The sequence below is a fragment of the Bubalus kerabau genome, chromosome 13 (assembly GCF_029407905.1).
Source record: "Bubalus kerabau isolate K-KA32 ecotype Philippines breed swamp buffalo chromosome 13, PCC_UOA_SB_1v2, whole genome shotgun sequence".
NCBI lineage: Eukaryota > Metazoa > Chordata > Mammalia > Artiodactyla > Bovidae > Bubalus > Bubalus kerabau.
Window position 1 is genome coordinate 33,495,719 of NC_073636.1, and position 17,391 is coordinate 33,513,109.

The window sequence follows — 17,391 nt, forward strand, 5'->3', positions numbered from 1 at the left end:
ATTACTTTGCCAACAAAGGTCCATCTAGTCAAGGCTATGGTTTTTCCAGTGGTCATGTATGGATGTGAGAGTTGGATTGTTAAGAAAGCTGAGTGCTGAAGAATTGATGCTTTTGAACTGTGGTGTTGGAGAAGACTCTTGAGAGTCCCTTGGACTGCAAGGAGATCCAACCAGTCCATTCTAAAGGAGATCAGTCCTGGGTGTTCTTTGGAAGGAATGATGCTAAAGCTGAAACTCCAGTACTTCGGCCACCTCATGCGAAGAGGTGACTCATTGGAAACGACTCTGATGCTGGGAGGGATTGGGGGCAGGAGGAGAAGGGGACGACAGAGGATGAGATGGCTGGATGGAATCATCAACTCGATGGACGTGAGTTTGAGTGAACTCTGGGAGTTGGTGATGGACAGGGAAGCCTGGCGTGCAGCAATTCATGGGGTCGCAAAAAGTCGGACATGACTGAGCAACTGAACTGAACTGAACTGAAGTTCAAAATTATTACTAGCATGGATTTTCTTCTCCATTTCACCACAACTTCTTTGAATTTTACCATCACTGAAACCTCCAAACTCAAATTCCAGCATTTTACTCTCTGAATAAAATTCACTCCTTCTGTAATTTTCAAACTTCGGTAGCAAGTCACTACATATCTGGCTTTTGATGTCATTTTCCCTTTCTCTCAATATGCTGCAGGGCTATTGGCTTCATTTTACTTCCTAGAATACTCCAAGTCTCATTCTGCCTCAGGGCCTTTGCACTTGCTACAACCACTTCCTAGTCTGCTCTTTCTCTCCTATTTTTCAACTTTAGCCCCTTCTCATCCTTCAAGTCTAGCACCAATGCCATGTGCTTAGAAATAACCTTTCTTACCCCCTTCTCTATGTCTTTCCCTCCCTGTTATTCTGGAAGACTGCACTTTATTTCTTGGTGGCAATTATTAATTTCCAAGTATAGGTTTTTAAATTATAAAAAAAATATTTGAAAATTATAAAAATTTATTTTTATATAATTTGCTATTACTTGCTTGTTTCTCTGTCTTTCCACAAGACTGTGAGCTTCATGAAGGAGAGAAACTTCGTGCTTGTCCATTAATGTGTATGTAGCAAGGAGCATCATGCCTAGTACACGCTAAGATCTCAAGTGAAAGTGAAGTCACTCAGTCGTGTCCGACTCTTTGCGACCCCATGGACTATAGCCCACCAGGCTCCTCTGTCCGTGGGATTTCCCGGGCAAGAATACTGAAGTGGGTTACCATTTCCTTCTCCAGGGCGTTTTCCTGACCCAGGGATCGAACCCGCGTCTCCGGCATTGTCGGCAGACGCTTTACCATCTGAGTCACCAGGGAATCCCAAAATCTCAAGAGCTATTTGAATAAACAATGTGAGAATTATTTACCCAATGTCTTTCAGTGATAATTTTTCCAAAACATCTCACTCTACATTTTACCTTTACCAAAACAAAAGTTGTTCAAATCACGCATATCATGAATATGGTCTCGAAAATTCTGAAGAAAATTCTGTGGTAGGAAAGTATATAACTTAAAATATGCATATTATGGAAAACGCACAGAATATTCTAATCTATAGATAATAAAAGTATATATGTATATGCCCACCCATATATGCATATATGGATACATAACTATATGTATTTATACATATATGAATCTTCGTGTATATATAAGGATGGGGGAAGTGTTGGGAGAGAAAAACTCAGGGCTGGGGAGGTGGTAAGATAAGATGGTAGATAATGAAAATGACCCCTAGGTATTTTTTTCTGTTGCAAGGAAAACTGCTTAAAACAGTATCAAGAATTTTAGTCTACTCTCTTCATTAGATGACTTCTTAAGGATGTTTTCCTAATTATAATCACGTCATTGAAATGTGCTCTCATCAGGTAACTACTGATGAGATTACAAAATAAAACATTCACTCTCAAAAAATGTCCCGATTTAAACAATAAATTATATGGTTACCCTAGCTATAGCTGTCTTCTAAGAATGTTACCTATAAAACGCCAAACCCGAAGAAATACCAGACCGTGGGGAGAGGCGGGGGGTGGGGCGGAGGGCGGCTGTTGGGGAGGGTTTGTCGAACACAGGCACTTGCTCGCTGCTTTCTTCACTCGATTTCTTTAAACCCTGTACTACCCTTGGCTCACCAGAAATTTCTCTGGCAAAGAATTTTATACTGAATGTGTTCAATTAACACATGTATGCGGTATTTGACATATTTCCATATTTGCTGACATTTGTGGCTTTACATTTGCAATCAATCATACTGTAGCGTTCATTTAACGTTCATCCTTTTTTTTTAAGTTTTCGACTTCGTTTTTATTTAAAAGCCCAGTTGCAACCACCAAATACCTGACTCAGCTCACAACTAGACACAGAGCATCAAATTTCCCAGCCCACTTAATTTGAAAGCCTGCCAAGATAGGTGAAAGACCTTATAAATATGTAAAACAGGAAGTTCAAATTACAGTCAAGTAAATCTCTAGTGATTGATGTTCTTTTCAAAACAATTAAAAAAAAAACTAATAAAAAGCAGCACATTTTAAAGACATCCCCCCATCCAAGGCTTCACCCGAGTTCAGCCTGGACAATGTACTTTTAGTACTGTATTTATTTTGGATTTTTACCACTTCCTGGAGGCCTGGAGGAGCCACAGTGGGAGGATCCAAAAAAACTCAGTACCACAGCCATTTTGTTTGTAAGGCAGGCTGGTAGGATTCTATCAGTCAGCAAAGGTTTCTGAAACAATTTTTTAAGAAGGAGAAAAAAGTACGCATGCCTATTGTTTGTAACGTAGCCGCTAAAATCATTATTTTATTTGTATTTTCTGAACAAGAGGAAGTAGTAGTGCTAACCCATTCTAATTTTTTTTTTTTTTTCAAGGAGTGAAAGCTCCCTGACCTGGAGACGACGTGAATTCGGTGCAAGGCTTCTCTAGGTACCTTTGGGATGTTCAATTTAAAAAAATGTTTTGATGGGGATCATTTTTCACTGGCCACGCTGGTATCCAAAGAAGACCACGACGTTGGTGAATGACAAGCTGCTTAAGAAAAGCGTGCTCGTCCTTAAAAAAAAAAAAAAAAATTGCAAGAAATAAAGAATGTGGCTGGAGACATCAAAGGGGGCATTTTCTCGAGCTAGCGCGGGCAGTCGTGGGCGCTATTGTTTTGCAGTGTCACTTGGTAGCGAGCTTCAGACTTTGTCGTTTGGGTGGCTGTGTTTTTAAAAGCCCAGTGTAAAATGGCACTCACACTGCATTTTTTTCCGAGCTGCAGGAGGCGGGGGTAGCGGGGGATAGTGCAGACTGTAGGGACGCTGGCCGCCCAGCCAATCAGAGCCCGCCTGCTTGCCATCGCAAAGTTGTTAACCCCAGAGTCTTCTGGCTGCCGCTGCCTCCTCTGCTTTTAATCTTCGTGGATATTTCTCCGATTTTTTTCCCAAACGCCCACAGATCCTGGGGAAGCCACCCCATGCAGCCACCGATAATGGAAGAAAGTCTGACTTTTTCTTTACCAGATATTTTAAAGATGTTGGAAGATCCATACGCTGCCTGGAGGCTGTTGTTTCTAGGGACACAAGTATCCAGCCTATATTGTTACAATTCTTTTTCCAGAACTGGCTTCTTCTTTGCCTCCACTAATGGTAAGTTTGTCATTTTACAACATTTATGCCATTACATCTTTGACTGAGCCGCCAGCTAAAAAAGGATTTTCATTGTGTTTCTTCTCACAAAACCAGTCTTGGTGTTTTTCTTTAGCTTTGATCTCTGCACATTTCCACCTAATCTTATCTGGTTAATTTTTACCAAAAGAAAAAAAAAATTTTTTTAACCTCATGATTAAAGCAAAATATTTATAAATTATACTTTAATTACAATGAGCTAAAGGGAACTCAGCTATCTCAAGATGGACTTGTTTTGTGCCAGCAATGTTGGTAATGCCAAATATGTGCATATCCTCTTTATAAAAATTATGTATTACCTAATTTGTCCAGGACTAAATGATCAGCAGGCAAACTATAGATGTAGTTTGGTTTGGTGTGAAATGGGCCTATTGTAGTTTTCTTGATGGATTGCTTAGATACAAACTACAGAAAAGCTGCCCTTGGTATAATGAACGTGGAGATTGACATAACCGGGTTTATATTAAGTTATGGCTGTTACTAAATAGTGGATCTTTTATTTGCTGATCAGATCTAAACTTGTATTCCATGTTAGTAGTTCCCTGAGGCTCCTCATTAGATAATCTTTGCAGATCTAGCTTGTTTTTCTCCAGAAAGGTACATTTGGGAGACATTTTGTAATTTTTGGCATTTTTCTAATTTTTTTTTTTTTCTATTTGCACACGGTGGGAGATCTTTTTTGTTTTGCATTGATCTGTGTTGGTGGCGCTGTAGCTCTCCTCAACAATTTATGTCAGTTTCACTAAAAGAAAAAAGGAGGAAAAAAAAAAAAGAGGTGGGGCAACATTTGATCTATTATCTTCTCTCTTTATTTCCTTAAAGAAAGTTTGATTTGGTCGAAGGAAATTATTCAGTTGTATTGTTTTACTGTTTTCTGTGAACTGTGAACTATGGGTGAGAAGAGACACGTCGTCATAACCCGTCAGGGAGCAGCAGGCCAAGCGTGCAGTTTGCAGTTGTGTATTATCTGATCTGATCATCTATAGATCACAATTTTTTTCAATAATAAGCTGTCTGTTTATCCTTTCTTTCCTCAGGAACATTTTGTATTTTTCTTCTATTACAATATCATCCATCCAACATCTTTAATTTAACAAAATGTTTTGAGTTTTAGTTCACTGAATGTTGTAAAAGTTGAATTTCATTTTGAACCTAGGGATTTCTTAAATAACTATTCTAAGTTTCTCCTGGGGATTTTCTAGGAGTTTGACATATAATAATGCTTACATTGTTGTTTGTTTTATTTTGAAGTGATACTTCAGTTGAATTTATGTATATCCTTGGGCAAATATTTTTAGATTGAGCTAATTTTTTAAGAATATGGATACAACTGCTTTTAACTTTTAAAATATTGGTATTCATATATCTAAGTGCAGGGTAAATCTTTTCCATCTTTGTTCTTGTTAAGAGTTATCTGATTAGAGAATATAGGATTTTAGGCCCAAAGCCTCCTAAGAACAAAAATGTGTATTACGATATGACATAGTTTTTACTGATCTCTGTGAAAATTTTAGATATTTATGAAGATAGTAAGTATGTCCTTAGTTGAAAAAGAACATAGGAAAAAAATCAGCAATTGTACTGTAAAACAAATTATTTTGCTAAGTAAAACAAAAACAAGTGAGATAGTATCCTAGGCCACCTTTTCATATGATTGAATAGATGATTTCTTTAGAGAGTAAACATTTTTGGAGTTATAAAGTATCTTTTTTTCACTTGAAATATGTAAATGCTCATTTCACTAATCATTAAAATTTTCAAGTAAAAGAATGTGTGAAAATGACTAGGAATAGTATTTCTGATTTTTGTGTCTCATATTTACTTATCAGTGTTGAATCCTTTCCTTGAACTTAAAAAATAATGATAAATTATGCCTATATATTGTTTATACTCTGCTATAAAAATTTGAAAACATTCACTGTAACATTTTATCTCATCATAAAATTTCAATCTTCCCATCAAGATTGGTTTTGACATTATAGATTATTTATAGAGTGAAATACTGCAGGTGTAAATATATTCTCTAACCCTCTGATTGTGCTGGAGAGTTTAGTTCTCTGAAGTTAATCTACTGAATAAAATATACTTCCCAATATGTTTATTGCTAAAATATTCTGTTATTCAGCTGGTGACTTTGTTCATTGAATTTGTGAAAACTAAAAATATTTGTCTAATGAAGCCCCCCTTTTAAAAACAAACTGATTCTGTGAAGTCCATATGTAGCTATGCAATGTTCTTTGTTCTCCTATATCATCGACTATTACATCATTGATTATGAGTAACCATTATAGTTGCATCTTCACTTTTTAAAATCTTCCATAGATATTTATGTTAAAGCTATTCTTCTATCTATGACTCTTACATCACTAAATAAGGAGGTTTAAATCTGTGAGGCAAAAACAATTCATTGTTTTATATTATTCTCCATTTTTAAATCCACCTTGTGCTTCATTTTCACTCTTGATTCTTCAGACATTTTTTTATTGACAACATTTTGTAGGCATTTAGTTTATGAGTTTGGTGAGATTATGATTAGAATGATTATAATAAACTATGTTTTATCCTAAAAAATCTTATTTATTAAATGTAGTATGTAGGGAACTAACTCAGTTTTTCATAGTAACAGTTGCTAGATCATGAACAATAAAGAATTTTTTTTAATCTTGAAATGTTATTTCAGTCAACAATTACACACTTATTTTTTTCTGGCACACCTTTTTATCAGAGACAGTAGAAAGGAGCAACACTGACTATGTTAAAATATCATTATCATTTTTTCTCACCCTGCTTCATCCCTCTGATGGAGGGGAGGGGTCAATGAGTAGTGAAATGGCCAAAAACCAGTTTGCAGAAAAAAGAAATAAATGATGCCAAAGAAACAGAAGATGTGTAAATCAAATTCTAAACAATAAACCTCCTAAATATGAACTTGAAACTATGAGTTTGGTCAATAATGGAAATAAATTGAACATTTTATTAAGACTTAATGTAGTGAATCCAGATGATTTCCTAATTTATTCATTTGTGTTCATTAGTATTGCTAAAGATTGGGAAAATCTTCAGGTCAGCAAACCTATTAGGGGAAATGCAGTAACAAAGAGAAGAAACATTTACAGTGATATAAAGATGACATCATAAAATGCTGAAAACATTAGCCAGAACCAATCTAATATAACATGGAATAAACTTTTTTAGGAGAAGGAAAATTAGCTAAAAATTTTGCTCTCTGAAAACCAAGTGGAAGACAGACTTGAAATTGTGTCTATTTCTAATTCCACCCTCTTTTTGTGTGTGCTTACCTCTTCTTTTCCTCAGACATATCATTACATGTTTTGCAAAGGAAAAGACAGGGGAAGACAAGAGATCAAATGGGTGTTTGTGTTATGACTTTGTTTTTTATCTTTCCGAAAAGATTCTCAAATGGAAACTCTAAAGGGAAGGAAAACAAAGATAATGATTTCTTTAAGAAAAAGATGAAAGGAATGGCCTTTATACTTGACTTATTCAACATTTATTTCTATTTAGAGGTTTGTTTTATATTTTCCTTCTGTTACATGCTACTATGCTAAAATGCTGGGATACAGTATTAAGACAAAGAGGCAAGGATTCCTGCCCTCAGGGAGTTTACAGTCCAATATGGTTCAACATTTTAAAAATTCTTAAATCTAAGATCTTAGATGTGGGAGGTCCCCATCTGAGAATAAGGGTGAAATAATATTTCTGGGGTAAAGCTTTTTTTAAAAAAAAATAAATCTATATAGGGTTTAACAAGTCTCCTTCTGTTCTTCTATTGAAGGACCATTATTTGGGACATTGAAGGGAAAATAGCCCTCAGATTTTAGATATAGCCCTAATAGATGCTGTTTACGTAGATGGTTAGCTAATGCAAATTACTACTGCAAAGTGAAAAATAAAATATTAAGTAATTTGCTTGAGAAGAGGAGAGGATCATTCTGGTAGTAGGAATTTTGGGTGTGTCCTTGTCAGGTCCATTTAATGAAAACTTTTTTTTTCTTTAATGTGTAAAGCCTCATTTTGTACATTTTGCTCTCATTCTCATGAAATAAATGTCAATGTCTATAACAATTGTGAAATGAAGCAGGGAATTTAAGTGTTAAAGGATTACATTAGAATAAAAACATTTTTTTTAATTGTCTGAAATAGTTCTAAGGGTATTTACATGACAAACATTTTTATAATAACGATTTGTATTTTAATTTATTAAGGTAATATAATTAAACATGTAGTTAATGGTTAATTAGTGAAGCACATCAGATATGGAGCCAGGAAAGTAAGACTGCAGTTATATACAGATGAATTGGAAGGGAAGGAACGATTCGTTAAGAATTCTCTGTGTGTGCTTTAAGATGACCTCCAGAATGAAGTCAGCATATTATTTTATCATACAGCCAATTAAAATACTATCTAAATGTATTATATCATATAGTTTGCTTTTGTACTAACATAGGATCCTGTGTAAAAAAAAATGAGGACCCTTTATTTCCACTAAATTAATAATGAAGAGTCAGGCCATTTCTAGTCTGGTTCCATAGCTCAACAATGTTATCAAGTTCCTTGCTAGTTTCCATTCTTTTACATTGCCATAATGTCAGCAGTGTCTTTCCTCATAGTCACAAGATGGCTGCTGCATCTCCAAGCATCATATCCTGATACTGTAATTTCCAGAGTTTCTCTTAAGCATCTTCTTAGAAGGGAAAGAAATCTTTCCCAGAGGCCCACAGCAAACTGCTTCTTACAGTTCTTTGACCAGGTTTGTAGGAAATGCTCATGCCTAAACCCTGTCTCGGAGATTGACGTTACCCTAATTGGTTTAGCTAGGGAGGCGCTCTTAAAAAGGTGAATGCCTGCCTAGTTTCCAGTACTCAGTGTGGCTAGCTCCCATTTGCTTTGTGTAAACTTTAACTGCTTTGTAAAAACATTCTTCAGTGATAAAATCTGTTTTCATAGAAACCAGACTGGTCATGGATGCTGCTAATTTAGAAAAGTAAGCATTTAATAAGAGCTTTCTATGTTCCAGCCTTTAGGATAAATGCTACGTGTATTAACTAGCTCCTTAAATCCTCAAACAAACTTTGGAGATAGAATAATTATTATACCCATTTTATAAATGAGCAAACTAAGCTTAGAGAGGTTTGGCCCAGGTTACAGTTAATGAAAAAGCCGGAGTTTGAACCCGGGAAGTCTGAAATCAGAACCGGACTTCTAACTGTCACATTGGATATTTCTAAATTTATCTTCTGTAGATTGGCATATAGTAAATATTTATTTATTTATCTGGTTGTGCCAGGTCCTAGTTGTGGCATATAGGATTTAACTCCCTGACCAGGGACTCAAACTGGACCTCCTGCATTGGGAGCACAGAGTTTCAGCCCATGGACCAGCAGGGAAGTCCCCAGATTGGCATATTTTAAATAAACTGTATGATATTCCTATTTAAATGAGTCCTCTGTTGAATAATTTAAAAGTCTAATAATCTTTTCTTGACATGAGCAATGCTTACCTACATTATCAGTTGTACACATCTGAATTTTTGTATGTCAGATTTTCTGAAGATACATGCACCATATATCATCTCTTCAGGAGCAGCGCCAAAATTCTTTTAGAAGTTACATTTCTAAAATAAAAAAAAAAAGAAGTTGCAATTCTATCAGGAAAAGAAAAAAAAAAGATCAGAGAATAAAGATGCAGGAAAGCTTTGTTGAAGTGAGTAAATTCATGATTCATAACACTAGGTCAAAAGAGAATATTGGCTTCTGTTTCATAACTTACAAGGTACATTTATGTACAAGATGTTTCCACCTTTTCCATCCTTGGGATATAGGGAAGTTTACCCCTCTGGGACATTTTTGGGGGATTCAATGTAGCCTAGATCAGTGGACCTCAAACTTGAGTGTGCACAACCTAACATACAGGTGGCTGGGCCCATACCTCAAGTTCCTGGATCAGTGGATCTGGGGTGGGGCCTAAGAAGTTGAAGCCTCCAGATGCTGCTGATGCTGCTGGTCAGAGGATCACCGTTTGAGACTTTGCTCTAGAGAATCAGAGGGTACCTGCCATGGAAAATATTTTGGCTTTGAAATATGCCAAACTTTAAAGGATATAATTTAATAATTAGCAAATATATGAGTAAACACATGTGCAGGATTGAATAGGTGGTCAGGATAGCCTCCTTGAGAGTAGAGCAATGACTTGAAGGAGGAATCATCTTATGTTTCAGCATGAGCATCACATTTGAGATTATTTTTCCAGCAACTCATATTTGTGTGTATTTTTAGCTTTTTTTTTAAATAGTAATCTATAATTTACAAATTATTTTTAAAAGCAAGTAAAAACAGAACTGAGTTGTGCTCAGTAGCAAGTTACATATGAAAAAGACTTCTGTATCTCATCATCTTGCTGGGTTTTCTCAAGATTTTATCCCACCACCCACTAAAGCCCCATGTTCATTAAAACGACACGGTTTTGATGAGACTGGGAAAAAGAGGCCATCATGCCAGTGACCTATATTTAGCTCTGAAACTCAGGCTACTGCCCCAATCCACTGGAAACTCTCCATCCTCTTAAGACAGAGGTCACAACCTCCAACTGAAAAACACTCTCAAGTGCCAAGGAGCCAAGAGTTTAATTGCTTCACTGCTTTGAGACTTAAAAAATTTAGTTTTGCTCATTTTTCACTAAAGTATAAAGTCTAAGAAACAAACCTCCAACATAAATCAGTAAAAAAAAAAAAAAAAAAATCAGTGAATTCAATGTCCTTAGCATTCTCAGAAGCCTGAATAAGCTTTGAGTTATCCTTTCATCCCGTGGAGACCCCATCAAAAAGCTAGAATGAAGTACTCGAAGAGGCAGGTCTGGGCTGTTTTCATCCATATCATAAAACATCACTCAGCACCTAGGTAATAATAGACTCAGCTCATTTAAAATGGTCTAAATCTGCCAGAACTGTGCTGTCCAGGATGGCAGTCACTAGCCATTTGTGGCTATGTAAGTTTAAATTTGAATTAATTAAAATGAAACATTCAGTAGCTACACCTGGCTGTTGGTTACCATATTGGACAACTAATTTGTGGAACGCTTCTTAGTTGTTCAGGTTGCTGTAACAGAATACCATAAACTGGGTGGCTTATATACAACTGAAATTTATTTCTCACAGTTCTAGAAGCTAGGAAATCTAAGATCAAGTGAAAATAAAAAGTGTTAGTTGCTCAGTCGTGTCTCACTCTTTGCAACCCCATGGACTGCAGCCCACCAGGCTCCTCTGTCCATGGAATTCTCCAGGCAAAAATACTGGAGTGTGTAGCCATTCCCTCCTCCAGGGAATCTTCCTGACTCAGGGATCAAACACAGATCTCCTGCATTGTAGGTGGATTCTTCACCAAGATCAAGATACCAGCAAATTCTGTGTCTAGTGAAGGTCCACTTCTTGGTTTGTAGCTGTGTCCTCACACAGTGGATGGGGTAAGGGAGCTCTCTAGGATCTCTTTTACTGCTGCTGCTACTAAGTCGCTTCAGTCGTGTCTGACTCTGTGCGACCCCATAGACGGCAGGCAAGGGTGCTAATCCCTTTAATGAGGGCTCCACCCTCATGACCTAATTACCCCCAAAAAAACCCACCTCCAAATACCATCACATCTGGGACTAGGATTTCAGTGTATGCATTTGGAGGTTGGGGGATATAAACATTCAGTCTATAGCAGTGTCCATAATCGCAGAAAATTCTATTGGAACTTCAGACCACAGTAGGCTCACACTGTGGACCAGTGCTTCTTAACTCTGTCTGTACTTCAGTTCAGTTCAGTTCAGTCACTCAGTCGTGTCCGACTCTTTGCGACCCCATGAATTGCAGCGACTCAGCAGCAGCAGGCCTCCCTGTCCATCACCAACTCCCAGAGTTCACCCAAACTCGTGTGCATCGAGTCGGTGATGCCATCCAGCTGTCTCATCCTCTGTCGTCCCCTTCTCCTCCTGCCCTCAATCCCTCCCAGCATCAGGGTCTTTTCCAATGACTCAACTCTTCGCATGACGTGGCCAAAGTATTGGAATTTCAGCCTCAGCATCATTCCGTCCAATGAACACCCAGGACTGGTCTCCTTTAGGATGGACTGGTTGGATCTCCTTGCAGTTCAAGGGACTCTCAAGAGTCTTCTCCAACACCACAGTTCAAAAGCATCAATTCTTCAGTGCTCAGCCTTCTTCACAGTCCAACTCTCACATCCATACACGACTGCTGGAAAAACCATAGCCTTGACTAGACAGACCTTTGTTGGCAAAGTAATATCTCTGCTTTTGAATATGCTATCTAGGTTGGTCATAACTTTCCTTCCAAGGAGTAAGCGTCTTTTAATTTCATGGCTGCAGTCACCATCTGTAGTGATTTTGGAGCCCCAAAAAATAAAGTCTGACACTGTTTCCACTGTTTCCCCATCTATTTCCCATGAAGTGATGGGACCAGATGGCATGGTCTTAGTTTTCTGAATGTTGAGCTTTAAGCCAACTTTTTGACTCTCCTCTTTCACTTTCATCAAGAGGCTGCACTTAGAATCACCCAAAAACTTATAAATTAAATGTCTGTGCCCTATCCTCAGAGGTTCTAGCTGATCTCGGTGGAATCTGAGCATAAGTATTTTCTAAAAACACTCCGTGGGGTTCTAACATGCTGCTGGAGTTGAGGATTGCTGAGTGACCCTGGAACAAAGCCTCTAAGCCAGATATTGGGGCTACTAGTAGATAGTGTTGCTACTTCTCATCTCAGTCTTTCAAAAGCTACAGTCATCTAGGAAGAGAGGAAGATTCAGATTCAAAGAATAATTGGACAGTTAAACCAGTTCTGTCCACATGTGCTGACTGCTTAATGAATACCAACTTCAGCTGGAAGAAAAGCAGTCCAGCTGCCACTCTTCAATTATAAGTTACCTGATGCCCTCAAGAGTAAGTCTTGTATATTGAAAGACTATTCTGAAATCAAGTTATTTAAAAATAATATGAAATGTATTGAAGTTACATACCCAAAGGTAGTTCTTCCTTATGTTTTTAAATTTACCTCACAAATCTTGCAAATTTTAGATATCATGGTCCTTTAAAACTTGGTCTCATTTATGGCATTATTTAATTAAAAACCTCCCAACTTTTTATATACATTTTACCTTTACTACATCCGATTGCTTACTTTGGTACTTTAGCAGGCATTTTCAAGAAGTTAAGAAGGTCTTATCCATCTCACAAATTTAACTTTTAAGTTTATTTATTTATTTTTAAAATTTTGGCTACACTGTGTCTTGGTTGCAGCACGTGGGCTTAGTTGCCTGTGGCATGCGGGATCCTAGTTCCCCAACCAGGGATCGAACCCAACTCCCCTGCATTGGAAGGCAGATTCTTAACTGCTGGATCACTAGGGGAGCCCCTCATACATTTAACTTTTAAATATGGTGATTCTTAAGTTCTCTTTAATGTTTCAATGCTGCATATAAAAAGGAATTCTATTTAAAAGTGTACTAAGCTGACCTCTTACTCCAAATGTGAAACAACAATTACATCGATTTAAAAACATTTCTGTACTTATTATAACTCTTTATGAAGTTAAAAGATTCTTACCTACTAAGAAAAGAGTTATATCCTACCAAAAAATTAGAGTGTTGCCTTCTCCAGTTTATTTTTTTTGTCTACTGAAGTTTCTTGATGAGCACAAGTTTTGATTACAACACAATTAGATCCCTGAGACACTGTGACATAATGAACCTATTTATGTTCACTGTATCAAAAAAAAAAAGTATTCTCAAAGCCTATTTTCCTGAGATATTGTCATATCTTTACCTTTTTTTCAGTCAAGTTAGAATTGTTGGTCCCCACACAAGTGGCTACATCTACTGACAAGTATTTGGATTCTGCATTTCTTAATCTTTTAGAATATTATATAACTGTCCTTGATAGACCTTTGAACTTGGCAGACTACTACAGTCCTTTACGTTATGCCTTGTAAGACAATCAGCTCTTGCAGATATTAATGGATAATTAATTGACACTGAATCTCTCTCTTGGCTTTTGTCTATGTGGTCACAATTTCTAAGGCAATTCTTTTAACAGTTTTTTTTTTTTTTTTAAACTTCCAGATAGCTCACTTGAAGCCTCTCCATACACATTTCTGTTGAAGACATCACAGGAACATTTTAAATACACATTTCTTATGTTTTCACTGGGCATGCAGGATCTTAGTTCCCCAAATAGGGATTGAACCCATGCCCCCTGCAGTGGAAGCGCAGTCTTAACCACGGGATCACCACTTCCCCACTGGGGAAGTCCCTAAATACCCAGCTTTGACAGATCTGAATTCCTTGATCAGCTCTTTATTATGCCTATAACCTTTGGACAGTTACTTAATTGTCCAGACCCCCAGTTTCCTCTTCTGTGAATCAAAGTGATCTTACCTACCCACCTGACTGCTATGAGATTTGCATTTAAAGCACCTAGAGTAATGCCTGACATGACAAAGGCACTAAGTTCATTTTTTCACAGATACCTCTGATTTCAGGGATCAGAACTGCCCTTACATTCTGTGATGGAAATTAAAACGTTCACCTCACTCTGGTATATAAAGTTGTTGCAGTATTAGAGAGGCTCTCATCATCCCCCCCATGTCCTTTATGAAGTCGATAAATCAGTTGCTCCAAGAATTAAGGTTCCTCTGTTAACTGCTCTTCACTTGTTAAATAAATCCTTATTGAGCTTCTACTACATTAAAACAACAACTATATTGGACAGAGTCTGAAACGATTAAAGGGAGAACGGAAGCGAAGCATTTGGGGGTTGGAGGAAACTTCATGGAGCAAGTACTTTTGACCAGAGCTTGGTAGGTGGGTGGGCTTTCAACAGGTAGAAATTGAGAGGAGACATTCAAGTAAAGAAAGTAGTGAGAACACAAGCAAAGAGGAAACAAAACACCATGGCACTAGGAATACCAGCTGGAAGTCCAGTGTGGGCAGAGAGTAAGCTGTGATGTGTGGGAGCTAGAGGCTGAGGGGTAGGGCAGGGACCTCTGATGGTACCTTGGAACCAGCGCAGGGAGGACTTGGGAATCAGGATGTCGGTCATTACCCATTAGACATCAGTTCAAAAACGTAAATGCCCTGGAAATGGTGATGGGATAAATAGGAAGGAACTACCTCTTTGTTAATAGACATCTGTTTACCCATTAGCCCAGTAGAGGAAAACTCCAGTGGTATAGATCTCTAACCAGATTAAGTTTTGATGGAAGAGTGAAAAAGGTTTAAAGTTTGGGACAGTTTTCAGTGAAGTGTGGACGCTGGGCGGCAGGGGGCAGCATAAGAGCACTGAAGAGCTGAAAGAGTGCATAAGGGATTTATTTGCTTGTTTACTATTTCTTGACAACTGTGAGTTTATAAGGCTACTTCTATTGATAATAACTGAGTGTTCTTTTCCCCCAAATGAATAGAAATTTAAAGAGAAGAGAAGAAAAATAACAGGCTGGCTAGTGGCAGAATGACATTGCTGTTCATTTGAGAGCATAAACATAGACAGTTGTCTATATATTATTTGGGCTTCCTTTGTAGCTCAGCTGGTAAAGAATCGCTGTATTATTTCCTTTCAAATGCATAAGAACTCAGAATTTTGTATAGAATGTAAAAGTATACATTTTGGGACTTCCCTGGTGGTCCAGTGGCATTGATTCTGTGCTCCCAATGCAGGAGGCCTGGGTTTGAAGAATCCCTGGTCAGGGAACTAGATCCCACATGCTGCAAGTAAGACGTGGTACAGCCAAATATATAATTTTTTTAAAGTATACATTTCAATTGGAAACATGCCTTTATAAGACTCTTTAAGACTTTGCATTTTTTTGGAAGCACACTTGTTCAGCTATACTACATTAAAGGAACTAGTGATACAGTGGGGGAAATCTGGAGAATAAAATTTGAGTTAAATAAGGAATAGAAATTTTAATGTACATTCTATTTTACATGCCAAACATGTGGAATTTCAAATTTCGGATTTTCAGGACTACAAAAATTTTATTTAAAAAACTATTTTTTTCTATTATATCTTAAATTCAGGAATAACCACACTAAATTTCATAACATTTTCCTGGCATAATTCACCTCATACTAACCTTTCTTAAAATTCCAATGGTTGGTGATATTAAGAATGGAAAATTGGAAGGACTTCCCCAGTGGGCCAGGGGTTAAAATTCCGTGCTACCAGTGCAAGGGGCTTGGGTTCCATCCCTGGTCAGGGAACTATGATCCCACATGCCATATGGCGTGGGCCCCCCAAAAATGGAAAATTGGAATTTCCAGGTACATTCTTTTTCAGCTCTGGAATTTACCACTGCAAATGCTCCATTGCACTCAACAAGAATCCCTCTCTCTCTCAAGTGTGTGAGGAAGATGGCATCACACAGCTTCACACGCTGCAGGAGGAACATTCCCTCTCTGTTCCTTCATGATCCTCTCATTGTCCATTGTACGCATTTAAGAGGTCATGATCCCTGGGTAGGTCCTTCATGTGCTGCTCTTCGCTCCCTCAGTTCACCTTGTCATGTATGCTTCTTTCCATGTACAGCCTTAACACCTTTTACTTGTCACCTTAATAGCCACAGAAATTACTTAACAAAATTTTTTATTGAAGTACAATATAGTTGATTTACAATGTTGTGTTAATTTCTGTTGTAAAGCAAAGTGATTCCATTTCCATATATATATATATATATTCTTTTTCAAATATTCTTTTCCATTATGGTTTATCATTGGATATTGAATATAGTTCTCTGCTATACAGTGTATGTTGTTGTTTATCCATTCTATATAAAACAGTCTACATCTGCTAAACCCAAACTCTCCTTTCATCCTTCTGCCAATCCGCTCCCCCCTTGGCAATCACAAGTCTGTTCTCTACGTATGTTTCTATTGCAAAAATAGGTTCATTTGTCATATTTTGAATTCCACATATAAGTGATAGCATATGGTATTTGTCTTTCTGACTGACTTAGTATGAGAAACTCTAGTTACATCCATGTCATTGCAAATGGCATTTCGTTCTTTTTTATGGCTAAGTAATATTCCATTGTAAATTCCATGGATGGAGGAGCCTGGTAGGCTGGAGTCCATGGGGTCTCGAAGAGTCAGACACGACTGAGCAACTTCACTTTCACTTTTTCACTTTCATGCATTGGAGAAGGAAATGGCAACCCACTCCAGTGTTCTTGCCTGGAGAATCCCAGGGATGGGGGAGCCTGGTGGGCTGCCGTCTATGGGGTCGCACAGAGTCGGACACGACTGAAGTGACTTAGCAGTAGCAGCAATATTCCATTGTATATATATATATGCACCACATCTTCTTTATCCATTCCTCTATTGATGGACATTTAGGTTGCTTCCACATCCTGGCTATTGTAGATAGTGCTGCTATGAACATAGGGTTACATATATTCTTTTGAATTAGAGTTTTCCCTGGATATATGCCCAGGAATGGGATTGCAGGATCATATGGTAATCCTATTTTTAGATGTTTGAGAAACCTCCATACTGTTCTCAAACAGTGGCTACACCAACTTACATTCCCACCGACAGTGTAGGAGGGTTCCCTTTTCTCTACATCCTCTTCAGCATGTGTTATTTATAGAGTTTTTAAATGAATAGCCACATAAATTGATGGCTGACTATTGCATGATT

At 37.6% G+C, this 17,391-nt stretch overlaps 1 protein-coding gene across 2 annotated transcripts in view; it reads left to right on the forward strand.

Moving 5' to 3' along the window:
* The first annotated feature begins 2,629 nt into the window (after positions 1 to 2,629).
* The window catches only part of EPC1 (enhancer of polycomb homolog 1), a 96,904-nt gene continuing 82,142 nt past the window's right edge, over positions 2,630 to 17,391 (forward strand). Inside the window, exons 1-3 of one of the 2 annotated variants that reach the window (XM_055543967.1) lie at positions 2,630 to 2,779; positions 2,894 to 2,948; positions 3,527 to 3,652. In XM_055543967.1, coding sequence (XP_055399942.1) covers positions 3,650 to 3,652 — 3 coding nt within the window. In that variant the 5' untranslated portion in view covers positions 2,630 to 2,779; positions 2,894 to 2,948; positions 3,527 to 3,649. Of the gene's footprint in view, positions 2,780 to 2,893; positions 2,949 to 3,145; positions 3,653 to 17,391 lie in introns of those variants that run through there. The other variant, XM_055543966.1, reaches the window with a different exon arrangement.